The sequence below is a fragment of the Theropithecus gelada genome, chromosome 5 (assembly GCF_003255815.1).
Source record: "Theropithecus gelada isolate Dixy chromosome 5, Tgel_1.0, whole genome shotgun sequence".
NCBI lineage: Eukaryota > Metazoa > Chordata > Mammalia > Primates > Cercopithecidae > Theropithecus > Theropithecus gelada.
The window spans coordinates 76,449,485-76,467,133 of NC_037672.1; the positions used below are offsets into that span (position 1 = coordinate 76,449,485).

At 36.3% G+C, this 17,649-nt stretch overlaps 1 protein-coding gene across 4 annotated transcripts in view; it reads left to right on the forward strand.

Annotated features, from left to right (window-relative positions):
* EPHA5 (EPH receptor A5) overlaps positions 1-17,649 on the forward strand; it is a 343,406-nt gene that overhangs the window by 251,939 nt on the left and 73,818 nt on the right. For 2 of the 4 annotated variants that reach the window (XM_025385372.1, XM_025385374.1), the window contains exon 8: positions 7,665-7,770. In XM_025385372.1, the coding sequence (XP_025241157.1) occupies positions 7,665-7,770 (106 nt within the window). The remainder of the gene's footprint in view (positions 1-7,664; positions 7,771-17,649) is intronic. The other 2 variants (XM_025385373.1, XM_025385375.1) reach the window with 1 other exon arrangement.

The window sequence follows — 17,649 nt, forward strand, 5'->3', positions numbered from 1 at the left end:
GAAGAAATCAACGTGAGTAACACATAGAAACTTCTCTCCAGACAAAAGGAATATACTGTGTTTAATTCTAAAATATAGAATATTTGTTTCAAAAAGCATTTTAGAGTAATAGTTTTGCTTATTTATTTATTTATATTGAGAAAGTCTCACTCCATTGCCCAGACTGGAGTGTAGTGGAGCGATCTTGGCTCACCACAACTTCCACCTCCTGAGTTCAAATGATGCTCCTGACTCAGCCTCCCAAGTAGCTGGGATCACAGGCGTGCACCACCGTGCCTGATTAATTTTGCATTTTTAGTAGAGATGAGGTTTCTCCATGTTGGTCAGACTGATCTCAAACTCCTGACCTTAGGTGATCTGCCCACCTTGGTCTCCAAAGTGCTGGGATTACAGGCGTCAGTCACCACACTCGGCCTAATTTTGCTTATTATTTTAAAATTGATTTTATTCAATTTCTAGCCATCAAAGGGTTTCTTTTTAGCTCAAAGATGCTATAAATGACTCAAATAATTCTAAGGAATAATACCTTCTTTCTCAAGGCCTATTGTCTAATAAAGAATCAGAGAAGATATGCAATGACAATTAAAATAAAACTTTTTTTCAGAACATTTATTTTTGTAGTATTTTCTGAAATCCACATTCATTATTTCACTGCGCAATTATTTACTTTATGTCATAATTTCAGTCTTAATTTACATTTATTATTTCCCCAATAAGGTCTTCAAGTACTTTGATGCAGTAATTACGGTAAACATACAATAAACATATTTGTGTTTTTCCTCATTAAGCTTTCAGTGATTTTTATTTGGTAAGTGATAGTTAAAGAGTTCTGACTTTAATGAGCCATCTGTACTAAGAAAAACCTACTTTATCAGTCAGGTATGTAATAGGAAGTTATTTTAAAATTTCCGTGAGTATATTTTTTAAAAAGAATTTTCCAATTGCCTGTTCAATTCATAATGATGATACAAATAATGAAAAGTTGACACTTTTTTATGATTTGTGTTTTTATAGAATTTATTATTTACTAATTTATATTACATTTCGGTCATTTGTTAACAAAAAGTTAAAATGTTATGAGCGCTTTTATTTTTCATTGACATTGTCTTGTAAGTCAAAAGATAACTCTAAAGAGAAATGCAAATAGTAGTACAAACAGGAACGCAAAACAATTTCTTTAGAAAAGCTATTTAATATGAAGATTTGGGTAGAAAATCTCCAATTATTCTTCCTCTGCCAAGTTTAGTTTATGTCTTGTAACTGTAAACTTCTTCATTTTAATTTTGTTATGCATAAAAATAATATGTTTAAAATTGATTTTTTACCCTACCCCCATTCTCAACAGCAGTGACTATATATATATATATATATATATATATATATATATATATATATATATCTCAACAAAGAAACTTACCGTGAGTAAAACCATTCAGCCAAACTCTTTAGACCCTTTCCTGGTTTCTTTTAACATAATTTATCTTGAAGCTTTCAGACTGTAACTGAATCTATCTTAACCTCTACATGCCCACGATTCATCAATCACATTTGTGATTCTTTTAATTTTTAAAAATGGATCACTTCCTTTTATCCAGCTATACCTATTTGTCTCAAATCTGTGCAGCCTAAATTAGGAAATAATGGTATTGTGTTTTTTATTAAAAGTTGTACTGAGGTAATTGTGGATTTGCATGCAATTTTAACAGCAATACAGACCACTCTTATACACTTTACTTAGTTTTCCCCATGGTAATATTTTGCAGAACCATAGTATAATATCACAACCAAAACACTGATATTGATGCAATCAATCCACAGATTTAATCCTATTCTCTTGTATTCCTCTTTAAATGTGTATGTGGACATGTATGTGTGTTAGATTCTATGCCATTTGGTCACTTGTACAAGTTTGTGTATCTACCACCAACCCCAAGTTACCAAACAATCCCAATACTGTAAAGATCCTTTGTGTTTCTTTTTTATAACCACACCCACTACCTTTAAGAACAAATGTTGTGGGCCGGGCGCGGTGGCTCAAGCCTGTGATCCCAGCACTTTGGGAGGCGAAGACGGGCGGATCACGAGGTCAGGAGATCGAGACCATCCTGGCTAACATGGTGAAACCCCGTCTCTACTAAAAAATACAAACAAACAAAAAAAAAAAACTAGCCGGACGAGGTGGCGGGTGCCTGTAGTCCCAGCTACTCGGGAGGCTGAGGCAGGAGAATGGCGTGAACCCGGGAGGCGGAGCTTGCAGTGAGCTGAGGTCCGGCCACTGCACTCCAACCTGGGCGACAGAGCGAGACTCCGTCTCAAAAAAAAAAGAACAAATGTTGTGGCATCACTAAGCCCTGGAAACCATTCATCTGCCATTCATGCATGACGTTTTCACATTTCAAAAATGTTTCATAAATAGAAACATGCAGTATGTGCCTTTTAATTTGGAATTGGCTTTTTTTCACTTAGCATAATTTCCTGCAGATTCATCCAGATTGTGGTGTGTATCAAGTTTCTTTATTTTTATTACTGAATAATAATCCTTAATATGTATGTACCACAATTTGTTTAACCTCCATTAATTTGTTGAAGGATATCAGGGCTGATTACAGTTTTTGCTATCACAAATAAAGATACTGTAAACATTTGTATACAGATTTTTGTCATGTAGGTTTTTATTTCCCTAGGATGAATTTCCAAAAGAACAACACTGGATTGTACAGTAATTGTATATCTAATTTTGTAAGAAACTGCCAACATGTTTTCCAAAATGGCTGTATCATTTTCCATTTCCACCAGCAATGGGTGATTGATCTGGTCTCTTTATATCCTTGTCAGCATTTGGAATTGCCATTATTTATTTACTTATTTGTTAGTCATTTTGAATAAGTGGGTAGTGATATCTCACTATTTTGAAAATCACTGTTAGTTAATTATGTTCAACATCCTTTCATGTGCCTATTTGCCTACCATATTGTTTTTAATGTCTCCACTGATTCCTATGTACTTATATTACTTATTAAAAATTATGCCCTTGATTAAGTTACCCTGATTAAGAAAGTTTATAGATACCTATTGCTGTGAGAGAAAGATCCTAAATTCTCAGTCTGACCTGTAGACTTATAATCTGGCTCTTACAATTATTTTAACCTTCAATGATGAACTCTTCACATATATAGCTGAGGTAATAAAGTCTAGAGAATGTCCACGTAATATTTGTATACAACCAGGAGTGTGGGAAGCAAGGTGAGGTAAAAAATGTGACTTCTCAGTATATGCTGCCTTAGAATTTCCAGGCATGATGCTAATGTGTAATGATTTTTTTTAAAGAAACATTATTATTTACAAAGAATATTAATTTGTATAATTGGTGATCTTTCTCCATAGTGTGTTATATTGCTTCAACATTTTCTTTTAAGTCTTCCCATGATATTTCCCAGTTATTTTTCTAAAACGACATCATTAATAAACTAATTTTTAGTAAACATAAGAAAATGAGAGACATGCATAACTAAAGGTATATATCTTAAGGATTAAAATTTTAACAGTATGTTAACATGATTACCATATCTCCTACTTGACCTAAATATTTTTGTCTCACTCCTAAACAAATCAACAAGCATGAATGCATTGACGATAACCTGTAAATTGTTTATTTTCATCTGAATTAATATAATTAATGATATCATTAATGCCCTCAGGACAAACAAAAGAATAAACAATTTAAAAATCTTGATGAATCATTTCTTATTAGAAATTGCTCACAAATTAATTATTGCATGTGAAACAGTGAATAGTTAAAACCTGAGTTTATGGTGGGTGAATTGCTTGAGCTCAGAAGTTTCAGACTAGCCTGGGCTAAATGGTGAAACCCCTTAACAACAACAACAACAACAACAACAACAACAACAACAAAATACAAACATTAGCTGTACGTGGTGGCGCACGCTTGTAGTCCCAACTACTCGAAGGCTGAGATTGGAGGGTGACATGAACCCTGATGGCAGAGGTTGCAGTGAGCCAAGATCGTGCCACTGTACTCCAGCCTGGATGACAGAGTGAGACCCTGTCTACACACACACACATGCACACAAGAAAATTTAAAACCCATCAAGGACCTTAGAAAATATTGCAAATTTAAAATAATAATAAAACTATATAAATAAATTAAACTAAAATAATCATAAACAAAAATATATTCTGTAAATTCTTCCTCACAAAATGGTCTCTAATTGCTTTTTATACAAAAATGATCTGATTTCAGAGGACGTTAGATAAATACAGAGAATATTAATGTTTGTGATTTGATGTTACTTATAAACTATATTCATAAAATGTATCAACTTAGCATATTAATCTTTTGAATGCCATTAGCAATTATTTTAACGCAATATATTTTTCTATAAAGATCTGCGCATCATTAATGTTGGTCCTGGAAATTACTAAAAATGAAGAATTTGACACTACCAAAATTTTATACTTCTTCTCAAATTTAATACTGTGGCCAATGTGAAGTTACTCTGTTTTTACCCTTATTTCTGAGTAATTGTGCACTCTTCCTCCAAAACTATATCTGTGAGAGTTCCCAAACTGGCACATTAAGAGTGGGAATAATTGTTAGACTCAGATTAGAAGGGCTTTTGAAAACTAGACTTAGCATTTGACAATTTTCTTCCAAAGGTAGTAGGACTTTCTAAAGTTTTTGATCAGAGAAACATAAAAATGATATTTTTGATATTTAATATGAGTACATAGAAGGCAGAGAGAACAGTTAAAATGCTATGAACAATATTCCACCATTTTGATTATACAGATTTGAATCAAATAGGTTAATGTTGGATGAAAATAAGTGATGTATGGGGAGAAACATCAAAGAAACACAAAAGTATTTGATAATGAATGAACAAGCAGAAGTTAAGAAGGATTTAGTAATAGTTCAAAGAAACCAGAAAGAGATCAAACCAGTTTGATTTTTTGGTTTGATTAATGACATGTTTATTTGTTGATATATGTTTTCGTTAATGCCTTTGGGGGTAGATGTGGTATAAAGGTCAATTTTAAACATGTTAATTTTTATGTAAGAATAAAATCCAAACAAAGGGCTAAACAGTTTGTTATAAAAAATGGAAGGATTCTTTGGAGAGAAATAAGGGTAGGAGATATAAATTTGTCATCCTGATAGTTATTAATTGATACCATGAAGGAAGAAGTATCAGAGAGAGGGAGAAAGAAAGGGAGGATGTGAAAAAAAAAGACAGAAAGAAATGGAGAGAAGTGAGAAGGATAAGAAATGAGAAGGATCGGGAGTGAGCATTCATGGAGAATCGTTCATACATCACTGTGGGAAGAGAATATGAAGCCATCAGAACTGACAAAGTAGTGCTTCATAGAGAGGGACAGAGTACAACAGCTTGTCTGATGCCATAGAAACCAAGAGGAGGAGAGTTTCAAGTTTAAGGTATACGTTCAGCTAAGTCAAACTCCTAATCATGGTGGAGGATAAGTTAAATAAAGAAGTACACATTGCATGTTGCAAATGTCATCATCCATGGAATTCAAAGGCAGAAGAATAAAAAAATTTCAGAGATAATTTTAAAATGTTGGTTCTTAGATATGGTTGGTTTCAGATGCCTCTGTCAAGATGTTGACAAATAGGAAATTTAAGAATGGTAAATAAACAGGAGATAATAAGTATAAGTGATACTTTACTATTTATTTAAGGCTGTCAGTAGTTGAAACTCTATGCTAAGTGCATTGTATGTATTATCTTTAATCTTAACAGAAATATAATGATCCAAGGAAATTATCCCTATTTGGAGATTATGCAAATGGGACTTTAAAGGTTTAAGTAATTTTCTTGACCCATATGTGTAGTAAATGCTGGACCTATTTTGCAATTTGGATTGAACTATTCCTACTAAGTTTAGATATAAAGATTTACTTCTCCCTAAAGGTGATATCTGCTCAGGCTTGTAAGCAGCACAATAGTTTATAAGGCAGCAAAACTGTCTTCCAGAGGGAGATCTTTGAAAGTTTAGCATTTCTCTAATGTGGGAAGTGGGAATGTATTAATACACGGAGCATATGAAGATGGCTCATTATGAGGATGATTTTACTAGGAAATTAACAATAGAGAATTAAGGCATTCAAGCAGCAGTTGCAACTTACTCAAATAACATTGAGTTTCTGAGTGAAGTTTATCTAGAAACAGTGCCCTCTGCCAAAAAAGAAAGAGAAAAGAGAAAAAAAAAGTAGCAGTAGAAATAATCTGAGTTTAGAGATCAATAAAGCAGACTTTGGGGAAAGGGTATTAGCAATTCTGGGGGTAGTTTTTTCCTGCCTCATTTATACTGTAGCCTATAACTAAATTTCTTGCCACCGACCTTAGCGTCAGAGACTAGGAGAAAACAGGGCAAGACTCTTGTACATATTATGCAAAAAGGGAGAAGGTAAGAGCACTGACTTATATTGAAAATAATAGTTTTACTCAAACCAGCTGTTAATAATAATGGGATCTAAATACTGGTCTAAAATAGTTGAAAGCGAATCAGTGCAAGAGGGTCATCAGCAAGTCACTTCGTTTTGATTAGAAAGAATCAAGAACAATGTGACTAAAATAGAAAGGGAGGTGTTTGCAGATCCAAAACTCTTGGTAGGCCAAGATCTGGTATGGGGTTGTGAAAAAGAAAACACAGATTGTTACTAATTTCTGTGACAATATTTGTTACCATGGAGCTGAACTAATGCTACTTTGAAGTTATCAAATTGATCATGTCATTAAACAAGAAACATGCTACATATTCTATGGAGAGATTCTTAAGAACATTAGTACAATTTATTTTGCCCTATGGGTGTTTTGTTTTAATCCAGATTAGTTAGCACAAAAATAAAATTTATTTGCTTATTTAAGTACAACCGCTTAATCATGTTCATATTCCTCTTATGAAGGGAATTTTATACTAAAATATAAAACATTTCATCTAAATCTATGTATATAAAAAGTAGGTGATGTAAATATATCCAATTTTAAGATAGATTTCTACACCTCTAAATGTTTGCCTTGATATTTTTCAAAAAGTGAATTTACTTATGAAATATACTTACTGGTTATATTGTGCTTTACATTGTGTTTTTGTAGTAATATTCAGAATACTGATATTATACTTTACTTCAATGAGGTCATAGTCACATTATTTTTGTCTTCAATGTCTCCAATGTCTATGGGGAAAAAAGTCCTACCTGGGTTCATCAGATTTTTTTTCTAGAGAACAGCAGAGTACAAACTCTAAAAATATCAAATCTTATATACCTGGCACCTCCTATTTAGATTAAGGTGTTTGAAGTCAATAAAGAAGTTCCATTTTAATTCGCAGACCTAAGGCCCCTAGATGAATACTATGCAAACAACATGCATTCATTTTTTATGATGACAAGGAAATAATCAGTGACTTAGTGATGCTCTCAAATCTCTATTTGGAAAGTAAATATTTTCTATTAAAGATGACTTTTCAGTTACACATTTTTCAGAAAGGATATTAGGGGAAATCTCAGCCAAGTGTGGGTAAATTGCTTAAATCATGAATTGATTACTGTCTATTAAGCAGCTTTTATTTTGAATGCATGTGATCACTTTAACCACAAGCTCCATTTTCTGTATCTCCTATCAGCAGTTGCAGCATCCAGCGATCAAAGCCAGATTCCTATAATTGCTGTGTCTGTGACAGTGGGAGTCATTTTGTTGGCAGTGGTTATCGGCTTCCTCCTCAGTGGAAGGTAAGAGAGGAAGCTGTGATTCTGAAGTTTTGCAGCTGATCTCTTCCTCACCTTGATCTGACCATTTGGCTGTTAAGCACATCCCAAAACAAATCAGGCAAGCAATATATCAGCAGATAATCTCAATACATGATGCAATTCCTAAGCCTTATCTTGTTCCTATTATTGATGATTTTTAAGCCCACAATTTCTCTTTTTAGGTATGCTCTCTTCATAAGAGCTGCGTTGATGTGTTATTGTTTATTCGGTTCATATAGCTATATCTCTTTAGATGACACAGGTTTCTTAATCTGAAATTTTTTGTCTCTCAAAAGTGTATATGGTTGTCTGCTTCAAGATTAATTAGTGTTTGGGAAAAGTTATCTCTGTGCCAAGTATATTTTGAGGAGTAAGACATGATTCTATTTAGCCAGTATTCTATCCTAACAGGGTGGTGTATCCAAAACAGAAATTATGGCAGACAAGCTCCTTAGAAAATGACCAAACATTTTCACTGACTGCTTTTATTTTCAGCTTCTAAGTGATTTCAACCTGAATATTTCAATTATGGTGTATACTGATTTGAAGTGAATTGTATTAAATATTATCGAAATAGATACATGAATATATAATATATTACGTATCTACATCTTTTCATTTTATGCAAAAAAGAGGTCGAGTCTTAATAAGAGCTGTTCTAGGTGTTTTCTGATATTGAGCTGAGCATAATCAACAATAAAAAATAAAATAAAATAAAGTAGAATAAAACAAAGTGAAGTAAATAAAACAAGAGTATGCTATTTTCCTACAATAAACATAGCTTCACATATTTTTTAAATCCAGGCCATTATTAGAAGGGATATTTAGTAATGGGAGCTGTCCATTTGAAAATATATTTTGGTGTTAGACCATTATAGAAAACTTAATGAAAGTCTTCCTGGAAATATTTATTTCTCAGAAAAAAAGTGAAAATGTACCATAAGGTCCCCCCAAAAAGCCAGGAAATCAATGTTCATATTGATTTTGTTACTGTTCTACTCATTTACTGTTGACTCTTCAGCACCTATTCAACTCATAAATATACAGAATTGGGCACTTTTCAAAGTACTGCATATTGTGTTCTGAAAAGATTTATGACTATATCCTTAAATTACAGAAGTAACAGTTTATTTTTATAAAATATCACAAAATCTTTTGAACATTCCCTCATTGTATAGGAAAATCCTATTACTTCTGGTTCTTATTTATTTGTTTGAAGTTTTCTTAAAAATATATGCAGTAATTCATTGCTTACTTTTAATGTTAGATTGGCATTTATGTATTTCTAGAATTTCTAGCTAGGGGATAGTTTGTGTTCTGTTGAGGACAATCAAGCCCATCCCAGGCAGGGGGATGGCTATCTAGTGCCCCACTGATTTCATCTCTCTGAAGTCACCTGGGGAGAATGCACAACCTGTATCCCTGCTTTCTGGAAGATAAGCTGATTTCACTAGACTTGTCAGATTTTGACACAATAGTATAATGAAATTGCATGAATTGTAACTACTAAGAAAACTACCACGTGACAATGTGTCTTTTCCACCCCAAATTATACATGATGCCTTTGCAGAGCTGGTTTGTAATGCCATTTCTTTATTTCAGACTGAGATAAGAGTTAGTGGTTTCCTTTCTAATAAGTTCAATAAACATTAGTTATATTTATGGACATGGAGGTTATAAGAAGATTCTTTATTTGTTGTGTGCACACTTAGGAGAAATGAATAAAAATGGAAAAAAGAACCAAGGTCTAGAATCCAATAAATCTGTGTTTTTGAGAGTTTATTAAAGGATACACATCAATTATCAGAAATATGTTGTTGTAGACTTAGCACAGTGAATTTACAGGTGACAGTTTGCTACGGATTCTTGCTCACCCTTATGTGGTATCTTTAGCATTAGACAACAAAATATTTGAAAGAACTTTCAATCTACTTACTATTTGGTAACTGAAGGGTAGTATCATTGTAGTGCATACATGCACACATTCATACAAAGTCACCCATACACTCTGTATTGGTTCTCACACTGCTATGGAGAACTGTTCAAGACTGGGTAATTTATAAAGAAAAGAGGTGTAATTGATTCACAGTTCCACATGGCAGGGGGTGATCTCAGGAAACTCACAATCATGGAGGAAGACACCTGTTCACAAGGCGACAGGAAGGAGAAGTGCTGAAGAGGGGAAGAGCCAAGGGGGAGGAGCCCCCCGTGAAACCATTAGATCTCCTGAGAACAAATTTACTCTCATGAGAACAGCATTTGGAAAACTGCCCGCATAATCCGATTACCTCCACCTGGTCTCTCCCTTGATATGTGGGGATTATGCGGATTACAATGCAAGATAAGATTTGGGTGGAGACACAAAGCCTAACCCTCTCTTTCTCTCTCTCTCTCTCTCTGTCTCTCTCTCTCTCCCTCGCACACACACACACACACACACACACACAAATTCTATATATACCTGAAATTGCTGTTCAAGAAAAATGAAATTTTAGTATAATGTCTCATTTGTACTAGAATCAGGTCTATGCCCAAAACACATAACTTAATTTTCTGCCAAATCCAAGGCTTGGTAAAACATTTTTGAACATTTTGTCTGATGAAAATGTAATTACTTTTAAAAACAGCAACATCTAAGCAATTAGTACATTGTTCATTCATATTAAAATACTTTTCTAATCCAATTTAATTTTGCAACACAGTTTAAGATGCTGACTCTAGGGATTTGCAGTTGAAAAGACAGCACATTTCACCAAAAACAAATCTGAGGCTTATAGTTTTTTAGAAGCCAATTTTCTGCATGAAATTTTAATTACTTTATTTTGTTGGATGTATTTTCTTGACTATTAGGGAACATTTGTCGTATGATAGAAACATCCTTGGCCATTGTATTGTACTCTTCATGGACAAACTATTTTATATTTTATTATATAAGTATAACTATTCAAAAGCTAAATGATATGATTCTTGAAAGACTTTTTCTATCTCACTTAAGGCAATGAACTTTGTAATTTTTGTTTGGACCAATTAAATCTAACTCACCCTGCAGTACCTAGATTGTCCTGAATTAACCCAGTAAAGATTTGTTAAATAACTGGAAAATTAAATGAAGAAATGTGGCCAAAACCTAACATAAATTTGGGAAACTGTATTTGAGCAATAGCAAATTATTTTAAAAAGCTTGAGCTAGGAAAGATGTAAAGATATAGGATTAGATACATTTCTTCCTTCTCTCTGTGCCAAAATATGATTGATTATCTCTCTCACTCTCACAGACACACACACACACACACACACACACACACACAACATTTAGACTACCATCTCACTTTGAGCTTACCCTTATTACTATCTAATATCTGGAATATGATATGATAAACCAGATATTTGCTCCTAGGTAACATCATTTAACTAAAAATAATTGGACTCATCATTGGTTAAATAAGTTCATTTATTTTGATATATTGCAAAATATTAATATTGCTTACATGTAATATTCTTTGGCAATTTATTTTGTGATTTGGGCCCAAGAGGAAATATATCTTGAAGATCCATATTCACTAAAAATTTGTGTTTTTACTTAGACAAAAAAAAAAAAAAAACGTGCAAATGATGACACACTAGGTATTATGACACTAATCTCTTTCAAAGAAAAAAGGTTAACTTTTAAAATTCTAAAATACACTCAAGGATGAAAAATAAATCAAATATAGAGACTTTTTAATATTTTCAGGCTTAAGTTGATTATGAAGAAATATTTTGTAATATTCCTACCCAGACAAAATTTAAAAGAATGTAAAGTATCCATCTTGAAGGAAAAATCCTATTTAACAAAATGGCATAGAAGTATAACATATTAGAATTCTTGACAATTTCAGAATGTGTGTGATCTTCCTTTTTAAATATGTTAAGTAATCTATGGGGTATTTTCTGCAGGGTTCAGACTCTCTCCACTGTTTCCCATTAACCTTTAAATGTTTTTTACAGGATTATAAAACAATTGACATGCCTTCCACAAACTATGAGCTAATCATCTTAGGATGGAAATAAATTAAGCCTCTTTATATGCACAGCATATTGAAATTGCTCTTTAATCTTTCTCTTTTATCATTAATGACATTGGGCATTGATAACTTTCTTTTGTCCTAATTTTGTGGAGTTTATCTCTTATATTTACTATTTTACAGATTTTTAAATGTTTAATTAACCAGTCTTTCATCAATGAATATTTTCACTGTTTTCCAGTTAAATGTTTAAGAAAGTTTTTCACTTTATTTTTTCCTCTTTTTAATCCTTTAAATATGATTAGTGTTATAAAGTTGACTTTTTTATTTATGTATGTCCTTATTTCAAACAGAGTCTAAATTCTGAAAATTAACTTCTGAATAGTTCAGAGGGTGATGAAAAGCTTAAAGTAACAAGATTTAGGGGTATAGACATACAAAGGAAAACATCTTTTAGTTACAGAAGCAATTCTTCTTTGAATCTTTCTAAATACAACCTTCGTTATGGAATTAAAGGATATTTTTTAATACTATGTTTCTGATCACTTATTATGTGATCCTGAATTTAATTAAATTTCAAGCCTGCAGAGCTTCACTTTTTATTTTAAATTAAGTCCACATACACAATTAGAAGTAAAAACTTAGACATTGCACACATGTACTCTTCCACCCTTGTTTGCACATGTTCTTGCATGTAAGCCAAACACTTAAAGCTTTTTGCTAACTTTAGAAGCAGGAAACAAAAAAGCCAAAAATGTCTCCTGAAGAGGAAGAAGAATTCTGTTATGCTGCTTGGCTTTATGTATGATTTTGTCACAGGATTCTTAGGGTGTTGCTTTTCCAGCCAGAAGCCTCTGTGGCCAGGGGAACCTTTGCCTGAGTTTTGCTCAGGCCTGTTGGACTCCTTCTGCCCACTCGCCTTGGCAGGCTGCACTCTTCTCGTGTTACCACCCACAATTGCAAAGGGCACGCCAGGCATAGAGCAGTGAGGGGTGCATGAGTGAGCGAGCACAGGGTCTGGCCACTGAGCACAGCCAGGCACGCTGACTGCTGTGGAGGGGTGGATTGCTCCTGGTACCAGCACAAGTACTTGATCAGTGCAAGCCTGCAGCTGAATCAGATGCATCACAAGTAGCTTTCACTGTGGGCATCATGTCTGAATGAGGGGAATGTGGTGGTGCCTGGAAACTTGGAGATACCAGAAACTGCAAAGACCTAAAGAGGGTGCCAAATTCCTGACTCGGAGCCACCCTAGGTCTGGGCTCCCCAAAGGGTTGCCGCTCTTCTCTTCTCTCACTAGCAATATGGTGAGTGTAGAGGAGGGATGTGTTTTAGCCCTGCTTGTATTAGAGCTCTTCCACTCTCACCACTCAGTGGGTCGTAAATTCTCATCTCATGTTCAGGAAGAATGAGGTACATGGACAACTGTAGAATGAGCAAGGTGAAGAGATGCTTTATTGAGTAACCAGTACAGCTTTAAGGAGACCCAAAGTGGGTAGCCCCTTTCTGCAGGTAGATCATCCCAATGAGTGCAGCTCACAGTGGAGAGGAGACCCAGAGTGCGTAGCTCCTATCTGCAGGCATGTTGTTCCAAGTCTGAAGCCCCTAGTGGAGAACAGACCCACAGTGGGTAGCTCCTATCTGTACACAGGGAGTCCTGTTGTCTCTCCAGTCTGGCTGAGTCCAGGGTTTTTATGGGCTTCAGCAGGAAGAAAGTGTGTGTTGATTGGACTATGAGCAGCCATAGGCAGGCTGGAGAAAGCACCATAACTTCTCACTCCGGACCAAAGAAGTGATAGCTTAGTCCCCAGACTTCAAGCCATCCCTGACTTGAAGGTGGGAGCCCTTGCCTTCTGTCCAGAATCCTGTCTGCCTCCTGCCACCATCAACATGCTGCCACAGTACCCAGGCTGTTCATGCTGAGGGGTTCCTGCAGGCCCATGCTGAGCCACTCTCAGATTTCCCTCAGCCTCTCCCCTGTGCTCATTGGTGCCCACAGTTCAGAGGGGGCCAAGGTGGCAGGGGACTGGTGTGTCAGTGCCACCCCAAGTGTGCACACATGTGCCTGGGTCACAACAGCACCCAGGCTCATCCTCAACTTTGCTCCAAAATCAGAGTGGGCACCAGGAGTGGGGAGAGGCCAGGCAGTGGGAGCAGAGCCTTCTGAGCCTGCAGGGGCAGGAGGCTTCTCAGGCCCCTGAGAGCGCAAGAATGCTTGGGTCCTCAGCTGTGGCTGGGTGTCTGCAGCTTCATGTAGGAGGGTGGGGCTCCTCCCCTGCCAACTTGGAAGGGGGTCGGTGAGGCTTCTACCTTTTTTCCTGTCTCCTACTCATTTCACGGAGCACACAGCCCAAGCCATGCCTCCCCAGTTACAACCAGCTTCTTTGCAGCTGCTACTCCAGATGGGTCACCACTGCCATCAATTCCCCCTGTGAAGAGGTACTTCTAACTGCCATTAGGATAGGGACAGTAACTACTCTTAACTGTTTCAAACTGATAGGGGGCATTGTTTTGGGGAAAACAGCAGTCAGATCTCTCTCAGAGGCCTATCTAAGGGTGCCCGGGAAGAAAGGAGCCATCATCTGAGGCTCCCGTTGCATGACCACTTGGAGTTTGATGGCCTCTAGACAAGAAGAAACACATTTTACAAGGAGATTAAGTGTGCTTAGATCAAGTGTGATTATTATACAAAGAGGAGCTAAAAGGAAAAAACAATCTAAGAGTAGACTATTTTGAAAAATAATGTTGTGACTAGAGCTGTTTCATCTTGGTCAAAAAAATTAAATCTTGTATGGAGGCAGTTAAACTTTAAAGGAGAAATAACTCTTTAGGGGGGTAGATAATCCCTTGGGAGTTCAGGATTAAGGAGTCTTTGACAAAAATATTTTAGGTGAGGAACAGAACAAAGGTGAGAACAGTGAGCAAGAGGTCTCTACAACTAAGGGTTTGGGAAAAATCTTGGGTTAAATGTGTTCCTGAGATGCCCTCCCCACTCCACGATCTTGCTAAGACAGGAGAGGGGAGTTGTATTGGAGAGAACTGAAAGACCTGCTCCAGTGTCCGGGAGGAAGTCTACTTTTCTCCATTTGACTTCTGAACCACCAGAGCCAGGGAGAAGTGACCCAGGGCCCATCAGTTCTGCTGGACCATTTGGGCTGGACCTAGTGACCTGTCTCCAAGGACAGTCTGTTCTTCAGTGGTCCCCACTGCAAATTGGACAGGGCCAAAGTGGCCTCCTCCTGCTGTCCAGACAGTCCTTCCTAAAGTGCCACTGGCTTGCCACATTTGTAGCAGTTAACAGGTCCATCCAAGGGATTTTGGGATTTGTGAGCCTGCAAGGCAGCTATTAGAGCCTCTGCCTTTTTCTTGTGTCTCCTTTCCCTCTCTTGGGCCTCCTCCTGATTCCTATTGTAAAAGACTGAGGTGGCCACTTTTAGGAGGTTCTCTAAAGTACTATCTGGTCCCATGGCCTGTTTCTGAAGCTTCCTCTTGATGCCAGGGGATGCTTGAATATGAACTTATCCTTCAGGGTCAGTCGTCCCTCAACTGAATCAGGAGTTGGAGATGTGTGCTTTACCAAGGACCCTCTTAGCCTTTCCAGGAAGGCCGTGGGATTTTCATCTAATCCCTGTTCTATCATGAATAGCTTGGACTAATTGAGAGGCTTAGTCCTAGTCCTTCATAATCCCTCCAGGATACACACATGATAATTCTTCCTCTTTCATTCTTCCATTTAATCATTGCAGTCACATTTAGGGTCCTCCAGTGGTATTGCTGTTCTTCCAATGGGAAAAGGCTTATCCCCTTCCCTGGAACTATATGAGATACAAAGCTCATCCCAAAACTTCTGTACTGCTTGCAGGGTGACCTGCTTTTCAGTGGTAGTCCGAGTCTGATTCAAAAGTAACATAATGTCCTTCCAGGTGAGTTCAAATACTTGAGTTAAATTCTGGAAAGCTTCTATGTAACTGTGAGGTCATCTGAAAACTTTACAATATTCCCCTTAATTAGCCTTAAGTTCTGTAGAGAAAAGGGAACTTGAACCCTAATCAATACCTAGGTAGCAGGGGGTTTGTGTGTTAGCACTGCCCCGAATGCACACACACCGGCAAGGTTTTAACAGTGCCCAGGCTTATCCTCAACTTTGCTTTGAAATCAGAGCTGGCACCAGTAGCAAGGAGAGGCCAGGCAGCAGGAGCAGGCATGTCTGAGCCTGCAGGGGCAGGGAGTCTTTTGGTATTCCCAAAAGCACAGGGATGCCAAGATCTATAGCCGCAGTTGGGTGGCTGCAGCTGTGCCTAGAAGAGCAGGGCTCCTGCCCTGTCAATTTGGAAGCGGGTGGGCTTCCATCAATTCCCATCTTCTGTTGGCTCCACAGAGCGCGTAACCTCGGCCTCACCTCCCCCTCTGCAGTCGTTGCCTTTGCAGTGGTCACTCCAGACAGGCCGCCACTGCCATCAATTTTAAGACTATTCATACGTGAGTTTAATGCTATGATGTTCCTTAGATGATAAATTTAATTAAGGAAATGGCTCAATGCCTGTTAAAAGTTATATTTTCTGGCCAAACAATCTTCCATTTGATTGTCACGGTCATGTTCACATCTTGTACCTAGACATAAAACTACTCAATACTGTTTCTCTTTGTGTTCTATTCAACAGTTGAAACTCAATCCATTTGAAATGTCACAGTTTTCTGAAGCAAAAATTCTTTAGACGTCAGCCAATACTATAATAGAGGCTATCATAATTACAGTCATCAGACCGTGCTAGAAATTAGAGAAACAAGTAAATTTATATAAAACAGTAGGTTTTATTGTTTCAAGAAAATAATATTAAAATTTAGCCTTTTGTACTTACTTTTAAGTCCCTTGAAGTAAGATAGGTTGTAAATGACATCTTCACAATTATCCATTACAAACACTTTTGGACACTTATTGCACATAAACACAAAGGTAAGTCCAGGACATGTGATATAAGAAAACAGTGTCCTTTCTATAAATGTTCTTACTCTTACTTAGTAGCCTGGTAAGGAGACAAAATTTTATAAAACAGAATTACAATAGTTAGGCATAGAAGAAGAAGAGTTTACAATAGAATTGGAATTTTTCTCTTCATGATAACTTTTCAGTTAGTCTGAATCATTAATTCAAGAAATATTTGAGTTCTTGCTACATGCCTGGCACGGTTCTTATGTTAGTCAAAGCAATGGCTAGAGGGTAAAATCCTTTGAACTTAGAACATTTTCTTCAAGCTCATTTGGAGCCAAATAAAATATTTATGCCAGAGTTTTGAATGCAGCTACTTAATTTAGACACATGAATGAGCTCTGACTACATCTGATATCAAAGCATCATAGTTTCTTGAATGAGTACTTTGTGAAAAGTATATTCATGAAGGTTATGCTCTAAAACCTGCAGAGAAGCCTCTTTGCCTAATGGAAGTAACATGGTAATAGTAATGAAAAGTATAACATTATCTAACATTAATTACATAGCATTTACTACTAGGCAATGTTCTAAAGTTTTGCAAGTAATATCTCACACCACCACCATGTCTCAATACTAGATCTATATCTAATTTATAGCTGATAAAATTATCTTCTTGCTGTTTCTTAAAAATTGTAAGAAAGGTCCTGCCTTTATTCTTTTGCATTGGCTCTTCTTACTGTCTAAAACTTCCTTGACACAGAGAACCTTATAGCTTTTTTCTTATTTCTTTCCAATCTTTGCTCAATCTTGTTCTCTCAATTAAGCATACTAAAAAGATGACATGATTATTTCCTCTGCACACCATGCATCATTTTTAGTCTGTCTGTCCTACTAGAGAAGGATACAAAATGATAGGGATTTTTATCT